The 17,576-nt window shown below is 56.9% G+C and overlaps 1 protein-coding gene across 2 annotated transcripts; it reads left to right on the top strand.

Moving 5' to 3' along the window:
• Window positions 1-7,735: 7,735 nt before the first annotated feature.
• SLC12A9 (solute carrier family 12 member 9) lies at window positions 7,736-17,384 on the top strand. Of its 2 annotated transcripts, XM_040262131.1 has the most exons (14): window positions 7,736-7,853; window positions 8,616-8,838; window positions 9,055-9,189; window positions 9,644-9,775; window positions 10,491-10,799; window positions 11,627-11,734; window positions 11,853-11,964; window positions 12,490-12,647; window positions 12,760-12,842; window positions 13,008-13,132; window positions 13,283-13,475; window positions 13,640-13,814; window positions 14,045-14,191; window positions 16,095-16,981. In XM_040262131.1, exons 2-14 carry the CDS (start codon window positions 8,658-8,660, stop codon window positions 16,979-16,981), a joined length of 2,745 nt encoding a protein of 914 aa, XP_040118065.1. In that variant the 5' UTR covers window positions 7,736-7,853; window positions 8,616-8,657. The 2 variants fall into 2 exon arrangements, with proteins under 2 accessions (XP_040118065.1, XP_040118071.1); XM_040262137.1 differs by lacking the exon at window positions 7,736-7,853 and having other exon boundaries at window positions 8,658-8,838; window positions 16,095-17,384.
• Window positions 17,385-17,576: the final 192 nt, after the last annotated feature.

Genomic DNA, 17,576 nt, shown 5'->3' with positions numbered 1-17,576 from the left:
AAGCTCAAACTCCAGTACTTTGGCCACCTCATGCAAAGAGTTGACTCATTGGAAAAGACTCTGATGCTGGGAGGGATTGGGGCAGGAGAAGAAGGGGACGACAGAGGATGAGATGGCTGGATGGCATCACTGACTCGATGGACGTGAGTCTGAGTGAACTGCGGGAGTTGGTGATGGACAGAGAGGCCTGGCGTGCTGCGATTCATGGGGTCGCAAAGAGTCGGACACGACTGAGCTACCGAACTGAACTATGAAACAGGACTGGGGACACAACATGATTCTCTACCTTCTAAGAAATGACAGTCCAGGGGTATAAACTGTCATAAAATCTCAACAGAACACAGGAGGCTATGTGTTGAGCACAAAGGGTGGTAGGCAGAGGGTCCTATGGTATCATGCAGGAAGTACACGGAACCAACTGGCAGGTTCAAGGTGAGTTGTCTGGAGAAGACAACGCTGTCTGAATGAGTCCTGGAGGAGACTGGTGGGAAAGGTTGTTTTCAAGGCAGAATGAGCAGCAAGTACAGAAGCAGGGATGTGGTGAGATTGTCCTCAAGCTGTCAGTGTTCACGATGCCTGGTGTGGGGTGCCAGGGCAGTGACAATGGATGAGCTGGAGGTGAGCAAAAACCAGTCTCCATCTTTATAGGACCTTCCAGGGGTGCACTTGTCCTGAGTACCTGGGGAGCTGAAGATTCTTTTTCAAAGAAAAACTTTTATTATCCTATTATATTGTAATTTCTTTCTTTCTCTTTTTTGGCTGAACCTCAAGGCAGTAACTTACTCAACCAGGGATCTAACTCGAGCTCCCTGCAGTGGAAGTGGGGAGTCTTAACCACCCTGAATGCCAGCCAGGGAAGCTCGAGCCAGAAGCGTTTTAGGCAAAGAAGTGACATCGTCAGATCAGTATAGAAAGTCCTTGCTTGGCGTGTACAACTTTGGAGAATAGATTGAAATGATCAAGACTGAAGGCGGAGAAACCGCATGCAGTACTTCAAATGACAGTGAGGGCTTGAACTGACATGGGTGAGTGTCTGTGTGTGTGTGAGGGTTGGAGTTGGGTAGGATTCAAAAGATGTCAGGGAACTAGAGCGGACAGGACCAGAAGCCTGGCTGGGAGAAGGAGGGAAACTGAAATCAAACATGATTCAAGTTTCAGACTTGGGCAGCTTACTTCTGCATCTCTTTCCATCCTTCATGTTCCTGGGGGCTGGAAAACCAGATGAAGTAGGGATTTATTTTACCAGCATGCAGCCCTACCGCAAGCCTAGCCTTCAGTTCCGTTTAGTTGCTCAGTCATGTCCAGCTCTTTGTGACCCTATGGATTGCAGCACGCCAGGCTGCCCTGTCCATTGCTAACTCCTGGAGCCTGCTCAAATTCATGTCCATCAAGTCGGTGATGCCGTCCAACCACCTCATCCTCTGTCATCCCCTTCTGCCTTCAATCTTTTTCCAGTATCAGGGTCTTTTCCAATGAGTCAGTTCTTTGCCAAAGTACTGGAGCTTCACCTTCAGCATGGCCAAAGTACTGGAGCTTCACGTTCAGCATCAGTCCTTCCAATGAATATTCAGGACTGATTTCCTTTAGGATTGACTGACTTGATCTCCTTGCTGCCCAAGGGACTCTCAAGGGCAACCTGGTAGGAGCTAGCAGAATGGAGACCACACGGGCAGGGATGGGGGACATGCTGGGCATGTTGTGTTTCAGATCCCTTCTGGCATCCGGGCCAGAAGTCAACTAGATCTGAGCTCATTGGGTCTGCAGCTCAGACAGCTTTTTGGCTGGAGGTACTGGTTTGGGAGTTATCACATGATGGTGATGGAAACTGCTGGAGGTGGGAACGAGGGGTGTGGAGGAGGCTGCAGAGATTGAGAAGACTAAGGAAAGCTTTACTACCTACTTCCTCTTCTTTTCCCCCAAACATTATCATATTTAAAACATAACAACCCCGTTAGAGGGGCAGGATGGGCGTTATTATGATATCCACTTTAAAAATGAGGCAGGCTCAGAAGGTTAAGTGACCTGTCCAATTCACTCACCTAGTAGCCAGCAGGTGGGCCAGACTCTGCACTCAGCACCAGGATGGCCTTCCAGCCCCACCTCCAGGACCTGGAGGACACCTGTGCCCTTTCTCTCCCTCTCTCATCCAGGCCAGGCTGAGGGCACGCCTCTCTCTTGGTGGCCTTAGATTCTTTCCCTCCTGGAGCCCCTACTTCCCAGTAGCCGTTAATGAGGGTGTAATTTACCCCCTAACATTCACCAGAGCCTTGCCTGGCCAGGCCCCAATCTTGGCTCTGGGGACAGAAGAAGGGGCCCTGAGCACTGAGTGGCAGGGGACTGAAACAGCCAGGACTGGGAGCAAGCATCAGTGAGAGCTGATCGGAAGGAAGGCAGGAAGGAGGGCAGAGCTCAGCGCAGAGGCCAAGACTACCCGAGGCTACCCGCCGCCTAGGAGGCAGAGACAACGGAGGCTAGGGGGCTGGGGGCCAGAGCATAAAGGGAGGGGTGGGGAGGGAGTGGTGGGGTGGGGGGAGAGGTAATGGGAGGCTCATTGTCTCAGCAGGGGGAAGTCTTTTGTTTCCTCTCTTCCCTTGGCAGCCTGACAGGATATGAGGCCAAGCCCCCTCTCCATGCCAGCATCCCCCCACCCACTGGACAGGGCCCTTCCCATACCATTGTGTCCATGACACGGATGGGGCCAGGGGCAACGGCTCTAGGAGGGAATATAAGGACTCTGCATGTCTGGGGGCTAGGCTACCAAAGCTCCGAAGAGACCAGAAGCCCCGGGGCTTGGCAGGGAAAGCTCTGTGGCTGGGGAGGAGCAGGAAGCCAGGCCAGGGTGGGGCCCTCACCGAGGGTAGCAGGTCGGGCCAGGGGGCGGTAGGCTGGGCCCCAGAGGAGATGACGCAGGGCTTCGGGCCTCTCCCAGCCCCCACCAATCCAGCCCAGGGGCCTGAGAGCTCACCTGAAATCCAGTGTTCCCCCCCACCCCCTCCATTCCCTACGGCTGACATCACCCCCACTAGGGCTGCTGGGATCTGAGAGAGCCCAGCAAACTGCCGTGTCCTGCCTGGGCCTCGCACATCCACTTTCCGGGACTCCCTCCCTCCTTCCCCGAGATCCAAGAGTCTGGCCTCTTGCTGCGGTCCTCCTGGAACCCTGGAATTTCATCCCTCCCCTCCTCTCCCTCCTGGGTCATTTTGCTCCATCAGCTGTTCCTGCAGGAAGGGCGCCCTGTTCAGCCTCGTCTCTCTTCCCGAGCCTTTTGTTTGCTGGGTTTGCAGGAAATTGGAGGGGCGGTGGCCAAGGGCTCATCTGCCCCTGGTGCCTGGGGGAAGGTGGGGGTCGGGATTCACAAGACTTAATCTTACGGAGCTCTCGGCGGGAGTAGGGAGGATGGATCTCCCGGGAGGTAGCATTTAGGGCCTGAACTCGGAGTGGGGCACCTGGAGGCGGGGATTGGGCGTCCTGTCTCGGAGGGGCGGTCCGGGTGTGTGTTCGGGGATCCCTAGAACTGGAGGCTGGATGGACACCCCGAGATGTCCTAACAGGTAGACCCGGGAGCCAACAGGAGGGGAGAAAAGCCTAGATACTGAATCCCGCAACCGCGTCCTAACACGCCTCGGATCGGGGAACCCCAAACGATAGGGAGACAGGGGCAAGTCAGATAGAGCACTTTCTGGGGATCAGTTAATTCCTTTCTCTAAAAATGGTGGGGAGGAAGACCAACACATACTCTCCGAATTCGCGCCTTCCCAGGACGCAACCGCAGACTAGGCGGCGGCGCGGACGCTCTAGCCAGCCGGCGCCCTCTCGTTGGTTGCCCTCTTCCTGAGGCCCCCTGGGCGCCGCCATCTTCTTGTCCGAGCGGGCGGGGCGGGGCCAATGCCATCACGTGAGGAGTAAGCCGTAGGTTTGAGATGGTTCCCCGAGCGGTCAGTGAATGGTGCTTGAAGGCCACTCGGGTGCCCGGGACTGTGAGAACTACCGCAATTAGAGCAGCGAAGCAAAGAGAAATTCCTGATTTGTGCAGCTTAACTTCCTATTGGGAGCTTAACTTTTTGTGGAGCTTAGCTTTACATTTCTCAGTGAACACGAGAAACCGGTAAACGACACGTATTAGTTGGTGTTGAGCGCTATGGAGGAAAATAAAAACAAGAAGAAAATAGGAAAGTGGGATGGGAAGGAAGGCGTAGTTCAGTTTCTAAGTGGGACTGGCAGAGAAGATGTCACTAAGATAATATTTGAGTCCAGAAGACAAAGGAGACTCTTTGGGTGTGTGCTCGTAGTGCCTTGTTGGGACCAGCCCAGAAGTCGGTGTGGGGCAAGGTCAGGGGAGGTAAGGACGAGATGAAGATCCGGTAGGGCTTCATGAGTAAGGTATCCATGTAATATATAGACGACTTCTGAGCTAAAGAGGTGCTGTTACTACATATGCCAAGGCAACAGGCATAAACTATGGTAGCCGGACTGTAGTCAGTGAATCAAGAGGTAGATATGGTTACCTTAGATATCAGAGCCTTTGACTTTTATTGTGAGGAAAATGGGAAACCACGGGACAGTTTTGAAAAGAGTAGCGTCCTGAACGGACACTTACTTTACTAGCATAGCTAATCTGTTAAGAATAGACTGTAGCTGTTCTGCCGCTCACTCATGTCCGACTCTGCAGACCCCATGGACTGCAGACTGCCAGGCTTCCCTGTCCTTCACTATTTCCTGGAGTTTGTTCACACTCAAGTCCCTTCAGTTGATGATGCCATCTAATTATCTCATCATCTGTTGCCCCTTCTACTGCCTTCAGTCTTTCCCAGCACAAGGGTCTTTTCCAACTAGTCAGCTGTTTACATCAGGTGGCCAAAGTACTGAAACTTCAGCTTCAGCATCAGTCCTTTCAATGAATATTCAGGGTTGATTTCCTTTAGGATTGACTGTAGGGGCCAGGGCAGAAGCAGGCACACCAGTTAGGGGGCTGTTGGAATAATGCAGACGAGAGATGATGGTGACCTGGACTAGTGTGGTATTTGCGGTTGGATACTGGTTGTATTTGAAAACTACCGGCCAAAGAAATTGTTATGGGTTGGATGTGGGTTGTGTGAGAGAGTATTTGAGCATAACCCCAAGGCTTTTGACCTGAGCAACTGGGAAAGTGGGACAACCACAAGAAGAGTGAACTGTGCTCAGGCGTTGGATTTTGGACACGCCAAGTTTGAGTTGCCCATTTGATGTCCAGTCACAGATGTTAGCATGTTCTTGGAAATACATACAGTCCGAAGTTCAGAGCAGAGGTCTGGGCTGGAGATACACCGTTTCGGCACTACTATAGAGGAGGTATTTCAAAAGAGGAGATTAGATGAGATCACTAAGGGAGTGCGTGTAAGAGGTTAAAAGAAGTCTGTGGACTGAGCTTCAGTGCTCAGTGGAGCCTCTTGGCTGTTCCTCCAACACCTAGGGGTGCCCCAGAGTTGAAACGAGAGGAGGAGGAGCCAGCAAAGGAGACTGGAGGATAGCTGCTTTTACCAGGGCTGTGATTTTGCCGGAAGGTGTTATAAAGGGAGCAAGGGGTAAGGCAGTGCTTTTCACTGACTGTGAGCTTCAAGCTGGGTAACAAGGGAAGTGAGTGGAGGGCAGTGGGCAGAGGGCAGGATCAATGAATTGGGGGTCGAGTGAGGTTGAGGATTGCTGGGGTCAAGGCATAACAAGGACCCTCTTCTTCAAACTTCAGTCAAGTTCCTCTGAAACCTCTTCTGGACCTGGCCTCCACCTTGGCCCTCATCCTTGCTGGGCATGTCTAGCCCAGTTCAGAGAGAATCCATCCACCCTTCATAATTGATCACCCTGGCCTTCCTTCAGCAAGGATCCTGTTAAGCCTCTTTAGCTAGAATTTCCCTATGCTTGGTGCTTCTACTTAGTAATTTTCCATTCACTGACCCCCTCATTCTGCTAGTTGACTATAAATCGCCAGGTTTCTCTGCTCTGTTTGGAGTTGAGCACATTCTTTCTCCCCTCCTGTGTCTTGATGCCTATTGCAGTGGCCCTGAATAAAGTCTTTCCTAGTGTTTTAGTAAGTGTCAGATTAATATTTTTCCTCAACAGGCATAACTAGAAGTGATGGACTAAAAGAGGAAAGGATCCAGTTATTGGTAATGATAAAGTCTAGACATAACCATTGGGTGGGATGGAGAGTGAGATCTATGCAGAAGTGGAGTTTAAGCAAGTGCCAGCCTAGAGTGTTGGAGGTCTCATCAATGCGGATATTGAAATTACCAAAAATTGTAATAGGAGGGATGTGAGAGAGACCCTGGAGTCAAGCTCCGTGTCGTGGGTAGCAAGGATGACTGATGAAAATGCGTTTACTGCTCATGAGACCGCTCCCTGGCAAAGCCACATTTGCACCGGTTTGAATCTCTTCCTCTTTTAGGGAAACGTTACAGCTAATTTACAGCCAAAGCCCAGTGGCAGGAAAAGCAGTGTTCATTTCCTGAGGCTCAAATGACAGTGTAACCACAAAGGCCTCTATGAAAGTTAGGAAATTATTACTGAAGTTCTCCAAGCTTCAATTTCCTATTGTGAAAAATGGAAATCATAGCGGGATTCACCTCACAAAGTGCTTGTGCATATTTAATACAGTACCGTGTGCAGATAGTTTATTGAGCATTTCAGTATTGTTCTCAAGTGCCTATTCAAGTTTATTGAACTCGCACAGCAACCTTATGCAGGAGGGTCTGTCTACAGTGGACGAATGGGATGTTGCCAGGTAGTGCCAATGTTCCACACCTGTAAAGAGCTGAGGTGGGCGGTGGTGGTTTAGTCACTAAGTGGTGTCTGACTCTTGCAATCCCGCGCACTGCAGCCTGCCAGGCTTTTCTTGTCCATGGGATTTCCCCAGCAAGAATACTGGAGTGGGTTGCCATTTTCATCTACAGGGAATCTTCCATTTCTTTCTCCAGGGGATCTTCCCGTCCCAGGGATTGAATCCGCGTCTCCGTCTCCTGCATTGCAGGCGGATTCTATATCGCTGAGCCACCTGGGAAGGCCTTAAAGAGTTAGGAGGGGAATCCTGACTCCTGAAGGTTCACAAGGACTGTAATCATTGCTGGAGGGGGCAACCTTGCTGGGAACCACGAGAGCGGGCGGGGGACGAGACTGAACCAACCAAGGCCAGCGCCTCCAGGGCTCGCCCGGATCGGCAGCCAATGGCGCCCTCAGGTGGTGGAAGCTAGGAGAGCAGCCGGTGGGATAGACCCGGCGCTAGGGGAGGGCGCCGCAGGGGTGAGGGTTGGGGCTGGAACCTGGTGCACTGGACGGGGATCCGGGAGGCTGGAAGAGGCGGATCCCTTAAGGCGTAGGCCGACAGGGCCCCGCCTTCCTAGCGGCGCACCTGGGCCAGGTTTCGTGGCCCCGCCCACCTGCCGGAGGCCTTTCGCCGTCAGGACACGCCCCTTTCAGTAGCGTCACCGCCCAGCTCCGAGTGGTGCCCAGCTCCGAGTGGTGTCCCGCCCACGCGGCGGGCGCTCGTTTGCACCAGGGTGATGGGTGCAGTGGGAGCTGTGTCCAACACTGTGCCGGAGACGTGCGTCTGAGGGGCTACCCCTGGCTGCACCCCGACCGCACGTGGGGTGGGGAGCCGCGCTGCCGGCGTGAGCCCGGTGGGGCGGGGCTTCCCCCGGGCGCGCCCACGGGGCGGGGCCGGGCTCGGGGACCAATGGGGCGCGTGTGTGCTGGTTGGGGGGCAGGCTCCGGGCCTGGCATCCCGGTAGCCGCAGCTGTCTTTTCCGGCCCCCGCGCCCCCTCAGCCAGTAGCAGACCCCTCCCGCTGTCGGGGATCACCCCCGAGCGACTGCGTCCTCCAGTGGGTGAGTGAGCACGCTGCCACACCCGGGCTGTGAGGGTGCGCCTGGTCGGGGAGAAGCGAATCTCGGCCCGCTCCAACCCGCCCCGGGGAGAAAGTGGGGAGAAACCGGTGCAGGAAGGAGGACCACCTTGTGTGGCCGGCCGATGATGTTTTTGTTTTGGTCGTCGGGGAGTGGCGGGGAAGGTAGAGTTTGGGGGATGCCTTGTGTGGGTGGGAGGAATCTGGTGAGGTTAAAGAGAGAGGAGGCTGTCTGAAATGGGCTGAGGGAAGAGGGTTGATGGAGGGCGGGGCTTTGGAAGATTGAGAAGTTTCCTATTGCCCGAGGATGAGGTGATTGCATGGATCTTGGGGGGCAGTTCAGGACCCCGGAGGAACGGGTGAGGAGGGCCTCCTGTCCATAACTCACTTCCCCTTTGAGGGATTTGCTTCCTCTTGTGCTGCTAGTTAAGAAGGTGGAGAATCTTAGCACCTTTCCAGAGCCGCTGCCATCCCTCCTCTCAGGGATATGGGGGAAGGGGTGACCCCAGGAGCTGGGAGGGGCCTTCGTACCCTGTCCTGAGGCTTGGAGCCTGCCATTGGTGGGGCAGTGGCCAGAATCAGCCTGCCCCCCACCCCCACTCACCCATTAACTCTTGGAGTTACTGGTGAATGTGAGTGTGAGTATGTGTGTGTGTTTCCTTTTGGAGGAAGTTTCTGGGTGTTTGATTAGAGGTGTTTTGTGGGGTCTCCACAGAGCTGCTTTCACTCAGCAAACTCTTTGCAGGCTTTGTAACCCGTTGGTGGCTTCCTCTGCCCGCTCTCGACCATGGCCAGTGAGAACTCTCCTCTGCTGGCCTACCGGCTCCTGGGGGAGGAGGGGGTTTCCTTCCCTGCCAATGGGGCCGGAGGTCCTGGAGGGGCACCGGCCCGGAAACTCTCCACCTTCCTGGGTGTGGTGGTGCCCACGGTCCTGTCCATGTTCAGTATAGTGGTTTTCTTGAGGATTGGTGAGTTGGCGCTGGCTTACTCGAGGGTGGGACTGGAATGAGGTTGGGGAAGGGCCCTGGGAGAAGCTGGTGAATGAAGGGCTTGGGGGAGGGGCCCCCAGTGGCCTTGGGCTTAGCTCTGCCCTGAGGTAACTGATGACCGGGTCGGGGTGGGAGGGATGGGAGGGGCGGGAGGGGTGAGCCGCCGTCGGACCTGCTTTGCCACTCCTGTCCCAGGGTTTGTGGTGGGTCATGCTGGTCTGCTTCAGGCTTTGGCCATGCTCCTGGTTGCCTACGTCATCCTGGCCCTCACCGTGCTCTCCGTCTGTGCCATCGCCACCAACGGAGCTGTGCGAGGGGGCGGAGCCTACTGTATCCTCAACCATGGGTGGACGGTGGTCTGGGCTCTTCTGTCTTATGTGGGGAGGAGAGGGCCCCTCCCTGCATCTCCTGGGGGGCAGGCCAGTTCTAATGACCATCCAGTGGACAGACTGGCATGGAGAAGGTCACCAGCGTGGCCTTACACGGTAGAGCCACTTTCGTCGAGTCCCCCAGGTGTCTCCGTGGCCGCCATTTTGGCTCTAACAGTCCTGTCAGATAGTCTTCATCTTATGAGCAAGGACATTCAAGAGCGCCAGTGACTTGGACAAAGCCACGTGGCTCGGGAGTGGCTGCACTGGGACACACCACGTCTGGGAACAGTCCCGTGTGTTCAGGGAGACAAGGCCTGGAGGGCCAGCTGCTCGGGGCTTTGTGCCTGGGCCCTGCCTCCCATTCCGGTTCAGTTTCTTTTCCCTTAACACTCACCCCCTACTTCCACTTTCAGTCATGATCAGTCGGACTCTGGGGCCTGAGGTTGGCGGCAGCATCGGCCTGATGTTCTACCTGGCTAATGTCTGTGGCTGCGCCGTTTCCCTGCTGGGGCTGGTGGAGGCCATACTTGACGTCTTCGGGGCTGGTCTGTGTGCCCCACTCTGGTCTGGGTGGCCCCAAGGATTTGCAGGGTCAGGGATTCTGGGATCACAGCAGGGGGAGAAGCCCTCTCCTGGGAGAGATGCACTTTCTTGAGTGCCTGCTGTGTGCCCAGCCTCATGCAGACATTCTAGAGAATGTCCTGACCCATGAGGAGCTCACCATCTAGTTGGGGGGTTGGGGGGGACAGCAGGCTGACAATCTGAAAACTGACAAAGCAAGACTGCCGGCACCCCCCACGGAGGGCTAGGATGCTGGAGTACAGTTGGGTGAAGTGTTAGTCCCTCAGTCATGTCTGACAAAGCGAGATTGCCAGCACCCCCCACGGAGGGCTAGGATGCTGGAGTACAGTTGGGTGAAGTGTTAGTCTCTCAGTCATGTCTGACTCTTTGCGACCCTGGGGACTGTAGCCTGCCAGGCTCCTCTGTCCATGGGGATTCTCTAGGCAAGAATACTAGAGTGGGTTGCCATGCCCTCCTCCAGGGGATCTTCCTGACCCAGGGATCAAACCCAGGTCTCTTGCATTACAGGTGGATTTGTTACCGTCTGAGCCACCAGGGGAGTCCAGTTGGATGGGGGAGTGGGAAAGATGGCCTTTCTGAGGACAAGTGGGCCAAAGATGGGGTCTCTGCCTGCTCTGAGTCATGACTGGGGTCCCTCCTTGGAGGCGTGGGCATCTAACTATTCCTTCCTCTCTGCAGATGCCTCGGGGCCCAGTGGCCTCCGGGTTCTGCCCCAGGGCTACGGCTGGAGCCTGCTCTATGGTTCCCTGCTGCTGGGCCTGGTGGGCGGGGTGTGTACCCTGGGGGCCGGCCTCTACGCCCGGGCCTCCTTCCTCACATTCCTGCTGGTCTCCGGTTCCCTGGCCTCCGTGCTGGTCAGCTTTGTGGCTGTGGGGCCCAGGGACGTCCCATTGGCCCCTCGGCCTGGCCCCAATGGCTCCTCCCTGCCGCCCCAGGTCGGCCACTTCACTGGCTTCAACAGCAGCACCCTGAAGGCTAATCTGGATGGTGAGCTGGGTGCAGGGGTCCTGGGGGTTCTCAGGATGAGGGGTGAGCCCGTGGTGGGGGTGGCTTGGAATCTCTGGATGAGAACAGATGTCAGAGATCATCAGTGGTGAGAGACTGGACCTGGAGCAGCGCAGGCTGATTAGAATCTGTTGGGCATGCGTTGGCCACTGTGTGTTTGGCCCAGCAAGAATGACCGTGAGACAATCACTGCCTTAGAGGAACTTGTTTAATCGGAGAGAGATAAGATGTACGTTTAGGAAACAAATTGCATATTAGGATGGGGTGTGATTCAAGGAGATAAGAATCACAGAGGAGTCCAGAGGAGGGAGACCTGGGTATGGGCTGGGTGGGGAGGGGGTCAGGAAAGCCGGTGGATCTAGAAGTGGCCTGAGTGGGGCTGGGAAATTCATTTCTGTCTGTTTTGCTGTGCTGGGTCTTACTTGTGGGATGTGAGATCTAGTTCCTTGACCAAGGATTGAATCCGGGCCCCCTGTGTTGGGAGCTTGGAGTCCTAGCCACTGGACCAGCAGGGAAATCCCAGGGGTTGGAAAATTCAGATAGGAGGGTGAGGAAAGGCAGCTAGGAAAGAGCGTGGATGAAGGTGTTGAGGGAACAGAGGTGCATGCGGGAGAAGGAGGAAATGAAGTCAGCTGAGCCCGGGCCAGAGACAGGGGTCAGGGCTGGGGTCTTGGCGAGCTGGTCAGGGTGGCAGGGAGGCAGGGGGTGTGTTTTAGAATAGGAGGGGAGGGAGGCGGGGCCAAAATGCCTGGATCCCTAGGAGGGATGCTGACACCCTTTGGTCCCTGGGAATGATCCCTTCTCCTCAGCTGGCTACGCCAAGGACTACACCACGGGGGCCATGATGACTTTCGCCAGCGTCTTTGCTGTTCTTTTTAACGGCTGCACGGGCATCATGGCTGGGGCCAACATGTCAGGTGAGCGTCCCTGGGGGAGGGGGCTGCCTTGCCACCTGGTGCCCCTACAAGGTGCTGCGGGGGCTCAGGGATGCGGGGGCTGGTGGAGGACCCTCCCCCTCTGCTCCCTTCCCTCCAGGGGAGCTGAAAGACCCCAGCCGGGCCATTCCTCTGGGCACGATCGTTGCTGTTGCCTATACTTTCTTCATCTACATCCTGCTTTTCTTCCTCTCCAGCTTCACGTGTGACAGGTGCCTGGGCACGGGGCGGAGTGGGGTGTGGGAATGGAGTTGTCACACCTGGTTCACCAAGTGAAGCGCTGGCTGGGGGTGGGGGTGGGAGAGGTCCCCATGGTTGGGGTGCGTGGAAAATGGGCAGTGAGTGGGAGCTGATGCCTGAAATGGGGAGGGCTGGCGCCATGGTAAGGGCCCACCGGAAGCCAGCGTTTGCTTCCTGCCTGGTGCTGACACGTGGCCTGGGGGTGGGGCTTGCCAGTCAGTTCGTGGCTCTATAAATATGTGGCCTCTTGTGCCTATACCATTGGGAACGTCTACTCTGTGATGAAATCCACAGCAGCCCAATGACAACCAGTAGAACGCCCAGTCTGACCCCCAGGCCCACTCTGTCTATCAGTATGATCTTTGAGGTCAGGGCTGGGGTCCAGTCCAGAACACCCAGCGCTGAAACCACCCGGTGTTGAGAGCACCGTTCTCACCAGGTCCCTGGGGGTGGACGCACCTTGATTTCCAGCCTTCTCCCCCTCTCCGTGCCTGTAGGGTGCTGCTGCAGGAGGACTATGGCTTCTTCCGAGCCATCAGCCTGTGGCCTCCGCTGGTGCTGGTCGGGATCTACGCCACGTCGCTCTCCGCCTCCATGAGCTCCCTCATTGGCGCCTCCCGCATCCTCCACGCCCTGGCCCAGGACGACCTCTTCGGTGGGCTTCCCCTGCCTGGTGCGGGGCTCTGAGCACACCTTCCCGTGCTTGTCTCTGTCCCCTGCTCAGCCTCTGGCTCACCTTTCTGCTTGCCGCCTTTCTGTTTGCACAGGAGTGATCCTGGCGCCAGCCAAGGTGGTATCCCGAGGGGGGAACCCCTGGGGGGCTGTGCTGTATTCCTGGGGCCTCGTGCAGGTAAGCCTGCCTCCTCAAGCTGCCCTCACCCTCAGCCCCTCCGGTTACACTCCTGGGACCGGGGAGTGTTGGGCATGTGTGCGGGGAGACGTGCCCAAAGCGGCAGGATGTGTTGGCGTTTGATGGGGGTGGGAACGAGCGCCCAGCCTTTCGATCCTCGTCCAGCTGGTGCTCCTGGCCGGAAAGCTGAACACGCTGGCTGCCGTGGTCACTGTCTTCTACTTGGTGGCCTACGCTGCCGTGGACTTGTCCTGCCTGAGCCTGGAATGGGCCTCTGCTCCCAACTTCCGGTGAGAGAAGGAGCTGCCTGTGTCCCCAGAGGAAGGGTGGGAGTAACGGTGGGAAGGCCTGGGACCAAGGGGGGAGATTTGGGGTGGGAGCAGAGGAGATGATGCGATTTCGGGCCACCCGAGCACTCTTCCTTCTCTGTCGGCCCCCAGCCCCACCTTCAACCTCTTCTCCTGGCACACCTGCTTGTTGGGGGTGGCTTCCTGCCTGCTCATGATGTTCCTCATCAGCCCCGGGGCCGCCGGCGGCTCCCTGCTCCTCATGGGCCTGCTTTCTGCCCTGCTCACGGCTCGAGGAGGGCCCAGCAGCTGGGGCTACGTCAGCCAGGCCCTGCTTTTCCACCAGGTCCAGGGAGCTGGCGGGGGGGAGCATGGGGCGGGTTGGGGAGGGGAGAAGGCGGGCTGGGAACACCCCTGCTCCAGGTAGACCTCGGGTTGATTCCCGTCCCAGGTGATGGATGAGGGCCATCTGCCAGAACCCTTCCTCCCCCCGCCTCCCCTTGACCCCAGGTGCGGAAGTACCTGCTCCGGCTGGATGTTCGGAAAGACCACGTGAAGTTCTGGCGGCCACAGCTGCTGCTCCTGGTGGGGAACCCCCGGGGCGCCCTGCCTCTGCTGCGATTGGCCAACCAGCTCAAGAAAGGGGGTCTCTATGTGCTGGGCCACGTCACCCTGGGAGACCTTGGTCAGTTGCCCTCCACTCGCACCGCCACCCCCCCCATCCTCTCTCTCTCCCTCTGGTTCCCAGATGCTCTTTTGTTCTTGGTGTCCCAAGAGCTCTCGCAGTCTTCCCAGATCGCCCTTCCTGCCAGGCGCGTCCCTGCCCAGACCTTTCTTTTCTGCCCATGTGGGATCTGAACTTGAGGAGAAAGTACACGAGTCTGGCCCACATGTGTTTGCCTGCCTTCTCTGCAGACTCTCTGCCCTCGGACCCTGTGCAGCCGCAGTACGGAGCGTGGCTGAGCCTGGTGGACCGGGCCCAAGTGAAGGCCTTTGTGGATCTCACCCTCTCGCCTTCCGTGCGCCAGGGGGCTCAGCACTTGCTTCGGATCTCCGGTCTTGGTGAGCTGCCCTCAGCCCCTTCTGTGGCCCCTCTCAGTCTCTGCTCCCCGCCCCCCGAGAGTAAACCACAGATTGCGGACTCCAAAAGGAACCCACCGTCTCGTGCAGACAGGACTTGATTCTCAAAGATAAAAGACAGTGTGTGGGGAGGTCTCTGAGGAGCTGCCTTAGGACTAGAGATGGAAGGACATGGCTTTTTTGGTTTCTTTCTGACCCATGATTGGGGCATAGGCTCTGAAGAGCGTGTTGTCTTCCTGGGGACAATGGGAGAAGGATTTGAGGCTGGGCGTTGCCCCCATCAAAATCCAGGGCAGATGCTTTCTAACCACTGGAGTTCAGAAAGAGGAAGACGGCGGTCACCGATGTGGTGGACAAGGTTTTGTGATGAGATAGTATCACAGCTGAGCCCTGAGCAGAGAAGGGGGAAGTGATGTAACTAACAAGGCCCTCAGACACTATAAAGGGTGCCGAGGGTGGCAGGGGAGTGGCTGATGCTCTCGGATGGAGTGGAATATTCCCGGGTTTGTGAACGTGTCCTCTGGCCCAGCACCCCACCTTCCTCCAAACCCCTGCTGAGCTGCCTCCTCCTTTTTCAGTCTCAGGACTAACGTTTAAGCCCTCCCTGAGTGCATGCTTCCTGCCCCATTACAGTCTGGCTAAAGTTCAGGTGTTGGACATTGCCCTGCTTGTTTGGTTGGCTTCGATGAGAACCCTGGAAAATGCTCAAGATGGGGTGTGATTAGCTTAATTTGCAAGATCGGTTGGAGTTCCTACCTGGTAAGGAGTGCTAGGGGTGTTACCAAGCATTATCAGATAGTATAAGATAGACCCCGCAGTGTCTCCTCCAGTCCCATCTTCTGTGGGGGAGCCCGTACTAGAGACCACGCCTTTCATGCAATTTATCCCGCTGAAAGTAACTCACATAGAAAAGGAAAGGTTTCCTTTAAGCAGTCAGTTCCCCAGCAAGGAGAATTTGATTTACTGGTAGATTTTGAGTAAACCAGTTGCCCCTTGAGAATGGGTCTGAGAAGAGGTCTGAGTCTTCCTGTAAACCCAGCCCTGCCACAGGGGAAATGATCCCATCCCCGGTTCGTTGTTCAGATGCTAAGGCCCAGGAGCTGTCAGCAAGGACTGGGGGCTTTGTGGTTGGCGCACCACCCACTTAGTGGCTAAGAGAATGGGCTCTGGTGCCCAAGATATCACGGTCACTTGCTGGCCCCAGTGTCTACCAGCCATGAGCCTTTGGCCTTGTTACTTCACTGCTCTGGGTCTCACGTTCCTTATCTGTAAGAGAGGGTGAGTAATCATCTCTACCTCATAGCGTTGTTTCAGGGATCTGATGAGTTAAAAATATGAAGTACTTTCCACAGGACGGGGCCCCCGGTCAGTGTCCAGGTGGTAAGCTCACTGGGGACCGTGCTCTGGACAGGCCATCATTAGGGCTCTGCAGTCCTAGAAATGGATTTTGGAGTCCCCCGTACTGAGCTTTCATCCTCCGCTAGCAGGGTCTAAGCGTTATCTCCCTGGGAGTTGAGGCTATGAGTTTAGTTAATCGAGGGGTCCCATCTGCCAGTGGAGTCAGACTTACTTTCCATCACGAAAAGGTGTGCGGCTTGAAGCCCAGAATGAATGCATCCTACTGCCACGGATCGGAAGTGCTCCTTAGTTAAAGCAAGCTTTAGGACGCACTTTGCCTATTTAGGTGGGGGAGATTAGTCACAGAGATAAATCAAATAAACGCATGTGAAAGTGTTTGGGAACACGGAAAGTCATTATTTGTCATGCCTGACGGCTAACACACGGTGCTGTCAGTGTGGGAGTGGGTGCCCATTGGCGCACTGTGAGCTCAGCCCACCCGTCTGACTCCCCTGGGTTCCTTCCCACCTACCTCTCTGCCCTCCAGGTGGCATGAAGCCCAACACACTGGTCCTGGGTTTCTATGACGATGCTGCACCCCAGGATCACTTCCTGACTGACCCGGCTTTCTCTGAGCCTGCGGATGGCACCCAGGAGGCTGGGGCCCCGGCCCTGAGCACCCTGTTTCCTCCACCCCGGGCTCCTGGGAGCCCCCGTGCTCTCAGTCCCCAGGACTATGTGGCCACCGTGGCAGACGCCCTGAAGATGAACAAGAACGTGGTCCTGGCCCGGGCCTGTGGGGCCCTGCCCCCCGAGCGGCTGAGCCGGGGGTCTGGGGGCACCTCCCAGCCGCACCACGTGGACGTGTGGCCCCTCAACCTGCTGCGGCCGCGGGGTGGGCCCGGCTACGTGGACGTGTGTGGCCTCTTCCTGCTGCAGATGGCGACCATCTTGGGCATGGTGCCTGCCTGGCACAGTGCCCGCCTCCGGATCTTCTTGTGCTTGGGGCCTCGGGAGGCCCCGGGGGCGGCCGAGGGGCGGCTGCGGGCACTGCTGAGCCAGTTGAGGATCCGGGCCGAGGTGCGGGAGGTGGTGTGGGGCGAGGGGGCCGCCTCCGAGGAGCCGGAGGAGGAGGAGGAAGGGGACTTTGTGAATGGCAGGCGGGGAGACGCTGAGGCAGAGGCCCTGGCATGCAGCGCCAACGCCCTGGTTCGGGCCCAGCAGGGGCGTGGTAGAGGAGGGCCTGGTGGGCCTGAGGAAGGGGATGGCGAGGTGGGGCCCGCCACCGCCCTCACCTTCTTGTACCTGCCGCGGCCGCCTGCTGATTCTGCCCGCTACCTGCGCTACCTGGCGCTTCTGGAAATTCTGAGCCGCGATCTGGGCCCCACACTGCTCATTCATGGTGTCACTCCTGTCACTTGCACTGATCTCTGATGCCCATGCCAAGCAGAGAGAGCATCCAGGTCTGGCGGCCCACCTTGAGAGGAGGGTGAGAAGGGGAAGGGCTGCCTTGTGCCAGCCTCGCACATGGGACTCGGCCCCTGATGGACGTATTAAGGCATCCTGGTCTCCTGGCCCTGGGTGCAGTTACTAACGCAGGGCAGCTGTCCCCACCACCTTCCTGGGGAAGGAGTCCACGACCCTCCCTGCGGGCCTCCCTCCCTTCACCCGTGCCTTGACGGGGGCTGGGTCTCCGCTTGTGACTCTAGGCTACCTCAGTCTCCCCCCACCACCTCGCCCAACAGACCCCCGCCCCCCCGCCCCCTGAGGTTGTGATGTTTTTGTTCTGTTTTATTTTTCTAACTGCTCAATGTGAATAAAAGATCAAAACACTAAATACCAGCTGAGCATTTCTGAAAGCAGAGGGGAGGGGGTGGGTACGTGGGATGGAAAGAGGGAGAAATCTGTATGGGGGATGGGGACAGAGGGGCGTTGGAGAGACTCCGAGCAGGGAGGGGGCCACGTGTGGGACCTGGGGCGCCGGCATGGGGGTGGGGGGGTGCTGGTGGAGATGCAGGCTGCCGGCAGC

The sequence above is a fragment of the Oryx dammah genome, unplaced genomic scaffold (assembly GCF_014754425.2).
Source record: "Oryx dammah isolate SB20612 unplaced genomic scaffold, SCBI_Odam_1.1 HiC_scaffold_2, whole genome shotgun sequence".
NCBI classification, from domain to species: Eukaryota; Metazoa; Chordata; class Mammalia; order Artiodactyla; family Bovidae; genus Oryx; species Oryx dammah.
This window is presented reverse-complemented; position numbering and strand designations above follow the sequence as displayed.